Source organism: Doryrhamphus excisus, linkage group LG14 (assembly GCF_037039965.1).
Source record: "Doryrhamphus excisus strain RoL-2023G ecotype Guam linkage group LG14, RoL_Dexc_Guam_v1.1, whole genome shotgun sequence".
NCBI lineage: Eukaryota > Metazoa > Chordata > Actinopteri > Syngnathiformes > Syngnathidae > Doryrhamphus > Doryrhamphus excisus.
This window is the reverse complement of record NC_136370.1, coordinates 3,067,578-3,073,737: the sequence shown is the minus strand read 5'-3', so window position 1 is coordinate 3,073,737 and position 6,160 is coordinate 3,067,578. Positions and strand designations below refer to the sequence as shown.

General features: G+C 49.2%; 1 protein-coding gene across 2 annotated transcripts in view; it reads right to left on the bottom strand.

The window, feature by feature from the left end:
- The window catches only part of gfra4a (GDNF family receptor alpha 4a), a 98,178-nt gene continuing 92,018 nt past the window's right edge, over window positions 1-6,160 (bottom strand). For both annotated transcript variants that reach the window (XM_078796270.1, XM_058076956.2), the window contains 4 exons: window positions 5,270-5,379; window positions 1,978-2,112; window positions 1,652-1,815; window positions 1-988 (listed from right to left, as the gene is read on the bottom strand). In XM_078796270.1, coding sequence (XP_078652396.1) covers window positions 824-988; window positions 1,652-1,815; window positions 1,978-2,112; window positions 5,270-5,379 — 574 coding nt within the window. In that variant the 3' untranslated portion in view covers window positions 1-823. The remainder of the gene's footprint in view (window positions 989-1,651; window positions 1,816-1,977; window positions 2,113-5,269; window positions 5,380-6,160) is intronic.

The following is a 6,160-nucleotide window of genomic DNA, read 5'->3' as shown; positions in this document are numbered from 1 at the left end:
TCAGTGTACGTCTGAACTTTATTGAGTGACCGTGTCAAACAACACAATAATAAATACCATTTGTAGAAGAACATTGAAGATGATGTCTTTTTTTAAAAATATGAATATTTCATCCTCGGTCATTAAATGTTGCTTGGTTGGTTGTCATGACAACCTCACCACCACATCAGAAATGTTGTCTTCTTTTCAACTCCAAGCTTGTTTGCCGAACAAAAACACACAATTAGTGGAAAAGGAACACGTGTCGTCGTTTGAGACACGCGAGTGTGAGCTTTGTCTTCTTGGCGAGGCCAGCAGTCGGGAAACGGATCCGGGTCACGCGTCGTCTCGTCGTTTGTGCAAGCAGGTTGTGCTTTTGGCGTGGACCGGAGGAGACGTGAACACATGAAGAACACAAAAAGGTATTTTAGCATCCACATGAACACAACGCTCAGCTTCTTTGTCCATCAAAAGGCTTCCACGCCAACGAGTACACGTCGACACAGGCGGCCTCAGTCCTGCCCCCTTGTGGTCACAATGAGAACTCACGGAAATGATCTTCTGACAGCAAAATAATTAAGTTCTCCTTATATTCGTTCAAGTTATTTATATCCACTCTGTGCATCACATGACACTTTTAAAGGAGGAAATGGACGGCGCACTTCCTGATCGTCCGTCTGGTGGGCGCACGGAAAAGTGCCGAGTCATGATTCACAAAAAAGACAAAAAGTGGTTGCTCTTTTTGGGAGAGGGAGAGGAACCTTGGTCCCGCCCACTTTCAGGTCCTATCCCCTCCCAGGTCGGCGGTGTTGCCAATGGCGACGGCCGGCGAGAGCGACGCCCCCTAGTGGCAACTGAGAAGCTTCATCATCGTCGTCATCATCAGCCAGCCGAGTCCCAGCAGCAGCGGCGAGGAGGAGCAGCGGCGTCCACACGAGCGGTCCGAGAGGTTGGGGGAAGGGAGGGTGGCGTCGCCCTCGTCGCCCCACAATCTGTCGTTGTCATTGACCTTGAACGAGTGGAGGCACAAAGGTCATTTTTGACTGACTTTTTTTGCATCAGAGTTTCTTGGAAACTGTAAGGCAGATCATTATAAGCAGCTGGTGGCAAACCTCCTGAAGTCCTACAAAAGCCCTCGGCTGCAATGTCACTGAAGATTCCCATCTAGGTTTGTCTTCCATTGAACCGTGGAGACGTAGGCGATGATCACGGGGAAGGATTCTAGCAGGACATTGCCGCTACGATAATTAGCGCTAATTATGGGCCCCATATCAGCGTAAATATCGAATTATTTTTGGGATAGATAGATGGCGAGCCAAGTGGCGGTCTAATGAGCATTTACAGTATCATCCATGCAGACTCACAACAATGCAGAGCCAAGGGTTTCATTTTAATAAGCTGTTTATGGTGTCCGTTTCCTAGCCTCGTTTGTTTTGACGCTAATTTAGCGTCCTACAAAAACACTACAGCCTCAGAAGGATGGAGAAACAAGGATGTAAATTAGGAGACCTATAAGTGAGAGTCCTGGTTATTTTTAACCGAAGGTTTTCCATCTCCGACACGGCCTAAAAACGTCGGCATGTATTGTCGTTTATCATAAACGTCTGCTCGTTATTCAAACATGGCCGCCAAGAGCAAGTTGCTTCAAGTGAAAATGAAGAGGAGGTCTCACTTGGGTGGGTATCTGTGCTTTCAGGATGTTCTGCTCTGTTTCCATGGAAACGCCCGGGGCGGCGCTGGTGGCCCAGTGAGAGTGCACGGCCGGGCTGGGAATTCCGGGCTGAGCGCCACCGCTTTTCACATCCGAGCCGTTGCCAAAGGCCAAGATGGCGTTCTCTGGAAGAAGAAGAAGAAGAAATGTTCTTTCATGTGTCGTCATTGTTGTGGTCAGCATGAAAGCAATATTCATATTCCATATTCCATATTCCATATCCCATATTCCATACACTGACACCACGCTATCATTTGAATCCACCATCTCCGTCATCGTTCACTCACTCAGGCAGACGTTGTCGTGGAAGAACGCCAGGAAGTCTCCACACTGCTCCCGCTGGTGAGCGCTGGCGCTGCAGGAGCACCAGGGTCCCACGTTGGAGGTGGAATTGTCCAGGTAGTTGGGGGTGATGGTGCTTCCTGACCACACACACACACACACACACACACACACATTAGGGTGTAGAAATGCTGTGGGCAAAAGTAATGGGACGTGTCAAGTTTGGAAAATGAGTGTCCCAATACTTTAGTCTTGAGGTGACACAGTGAGTCCTCCTGGTGTGATGGGAAGTGTGATGGGAAGTGTGATGGGAAGTGTGTTGGAATGTTGGAAGAGGAGAAGACACGGCACCAAGACGCTAATTATTCCTAACATGGCGTCCCTACGAGATGTGTTGATTACGTGTGCGACGATGCAGCCTCAGCATCCTCATCCTCAGCATCCTCATCCTCTTGATCTCGGCCTCGCTGCAGAGTTGGGGTCGCGATCAATAAGCAGAGCTTTGATAAGCGCTAACTCACCAAACATGATTAGCTTCCCTTCCTGCTAGTCAGCTACTGTTTTAGTTTTAGTTTCTATTCAGCCTTGCAGGGTTTGTCCTCTCTATAAAAGCCCCAACGTCAGGTCATAGGTGCCTATAGGGGTGTTATTTCATGCCTGGAGGTCTCTAATAATATTAAAACCCCCATTTAGAAGTTGATATAACAGGAGAGAAATTCTACCGATGGACCATGGATGAGCGTATGGATGGCCGTATGGATGACCCTATGGATGGCCGTATGGATGAGCGTATGGATGAGCGTATGGATGACCCTATGGATGGCCGTATGGATGGCCGTATGGATGGCCGTATGGATGACCCTATGGATGACCCTATGGATGGCCATATGGATGAGCGTATGGATGAGCGTATGGATGAACGTATGGATGAGCGTATGGATGAGCGTATGGATGAGCGTATGGATGAGCGTATGGATGACCCTATGGATGACCCTATGGATGACCCTATGGATGAGCGTATGGATGACCCTATGGATGACCCTATGGATGAGCGTATGGATGAGCGTATGGATGACCCTATGGATGGCCGTATGGATGGCCGTATGGATGGCCGTATGGATGACCCCATGGATGACCCTATGGATGGCCATATGGATGAGCGTATGGATGAGCGTATGGATGAACGTATGGATGAGCGTATGGATGAGCGTATGGATGACCGTATGGATGAGCGTATGGATGAGCGTATGGATGAGCGTATGGATGACCCTATGGATGACCCTATGGATGACCCTATGGATGACCCTATGGATGAGCGTATGGATGAGCGTATGGATGAGCGTATGGATGAGCGTATGGATGAGCGTATGGATGACCCTATGGATGACCCTATGGATGACCCTATGGATGAGCGTATGGATGACCCTATGGATGACCCTATGGATGACCCTATGGATGACCCTATGGATGAGCGTATGGATGACCCTATGGATGAGCGTATGGATGAGCGTAGAGCAGATTTTGTTCGATGAGTTGAAATGGGCTACTTTTCCTTTTCCAGTTCAGGTTATAAAAACATTAGAAAAATCCCTAAAGGCATCAGCTGATGTAACGTTAGTGAAAACAGGAGTTTACAAACATTGAAACTTTTACTGCTACTTTGTCAAAAAGCTGCTGCAAAATTCCTAACAAGGACAAAAAAAGGTTAGGGTCAAGGTTAGGGTTAGTCCTAGGTCTAAGTTCAGGGCTGGGGTTAGGGTTAGTCTTGAGGCTAAGGTTAGGGTTGGGGTTCGGCTTAGTCTTGGGGCTAAGGCTAGGGTTGGGATTAAGGTTAGTCTTGGGGCTAAGGTCGGGGTTAGGGTTATTCTTGGGGCCAAGGTTAGGGTTTGGTTTAGTCTTGGGGCTAGGGTCAGGGTTAGTCTTGGAGCTAAGGTTGGGTTTGGGGTTAGTCTTGGGGCTAAGGTTAGGGTTAGTCTTGGGTCTAAGTTCAGGGCTGGGGTTAGGGTTAGTCTTGGGTCTAAGGTTAGGGTTCGGCTTAGTCTTGGGGCTAAGGTCAGGGTTAGTCTTGGAGCTAAGTTTGGGTTTGGGGTTAGTCTTGGGTCTAAGTTCAGGGCTGGGGTTAGGGTTAGTCTTGGGGCTAAGGTTAGGGTTGGGGTTAGGGTTAGTCTTGGGGCTAAGGTTAGGTTTGGGGTTAGGTTTAGTCTTGGGGCTAAGGATAGGGTTGGGGTTAGTCTTGGGGCTAAGGTTAGGGGTTAGGTTTAGTCTTGGGGCTAAGGTTAGGGGTTAGGTTTGGTCTTGGGGCTAAGGCTAGGGTTGGGATTAAGGTTAGTCTTGGGGCTAAGGTTAGGGTTGGGGTTAGTCTTGGGGCTAAGGTTAGGGTTGGGATTAAGGTTAGTCTTGGGGCTAAGGTCGAGGTTAGGGTTATTCTTGGGGCCAAGGTTAGGGTTTGGTTTAGTCTTGGGGCTAAGGTTAGGTTTAGTCTTGGGCTAAGGTTAGGTTAGGATTAGTCTTGGGGCTAATGTTAGAGTCAGGGCTAGCCTTGGGGCTAAGGTTAGGTTTGGGGTTAGTCTTGGGGCTAAGGTTAGGGTCAGGGCTAGCCTTGAGGCTAAGGTTAGGGTTGGGTTATGGCTAGACCATATATGAACCTGATAAGACAAGACTGCCTCGTGATGGCAGGACCATCAGGTCCAGGTGGTCCTCGGGTTACGTACGAGTTCTGTTCCTAGACTGACGTTAGTCCAGTTTAGTGGTAAGTCGGATCTTCCACCAAAAAGTCTCATGTACCAGAACACAAACAGCAGCCTAAAATCCAGCAATAAAAGCCTCAATTGGGGAATTAAATGAGATGTAAAAGAATCAATAAAAGCCAAGCAGGAGCAACCTTTCATGTCAATATTTAGACTTCTAGTTTTTACTTTCACTTTCTGAGGATCAGCAGCCTGGCGGTGATGCGTTCGTGTGTCAACGTGCACGTGTCCTCGCTGCGTTAGGCTGGAGGAGTTTACCGACAGTCGCCTGCTTTGTTTTTGCCACGAACAGATTATTGATCGACCGCCTCCTCGGCATCCTAACAATACGGCGTCGACGTTCAAATATCTTTATCGCTCGTTCCGGTGTTGACAGTAGTCCGTGAATAACAGAAGAAAGGCTAAAAATACAACGTGACGAATCATTTTGCACGCAGCGCAGACGTAGCTGCTGCTTGGCGAGGAGTGGATGTCGGCATCCGAGGAAAAGTCAATAACTCTAATCCACTCCCAAACATTCCGATCCTTGCGGTCGGTGAGTGATTCTCACCGATGAGGCCGGTGTAGGCCAGCAGACACGCTCCATGGTTCTCCTGCTTGCAGCCGCTGGGGCTCTGGTCCCAGGGATGGCAGTCGTATTGGAACTGGGCCCAGCGAGACCTGTGACGGCGTGGAAACACTCATCATCATCATCATCATCATCATCATCATTGTATGAGGCCACCATGGCCTTCATATCTCATTGTCTACTGGTGTTTATACTCCCATCCCCGCCGGGTGCCACACCCCCACCCCCTCTGTCACATCACATCGTGCCCACGGGCTCACGCCGCCCTCTACAGTCGGGTGGCTAAATCTGGCTGACGGCTGAGGGACGGAGGCGCCGGAGAATGAGTAGTGATGGATGACGCTCCCAGATGAAGCTCTTTGTCTTGGTGACATTTGAAGAAGAAGGAGCTTCATGGCTGGGGAGGAAAACGCCTGAGGAGCATCTGGTGTCATTCAAGTTCTTAATGAAACACAGATAACCTTTCTAACGACATCTCACTCTGTTCAAAATCCCTCCTGAGCTCAGACGAGATGATGCCAGGCAACAATTAAAGCTACCTCCACGCCGTTGAGATAATGAAAGCAAAAATGGAATGAAACGTACGCGTTGATCGCCGCCATCGTGCGCCGTGCCCGTTGGCGTCGGCAGGGAAGCGCAGGTTGGCTCGCCTGAGCCTCTTTCAAAGTGCATGGGAAATACATCTCCCGCATTAATATTTGACCGCGGGTGCAAGCCACAGCCGCAACTTAGCAGGCATGAGGCTTTTCATCCTCTTTTAGCTTCAGGTGTTCTCATCTTCTCATCAAGCTCATCTTCAGCAAAAGATGCCGCCATAAAGCCACCGGATGCACACCACAACAATTGCTTGATGCAATCTGGCAACACAAGCGG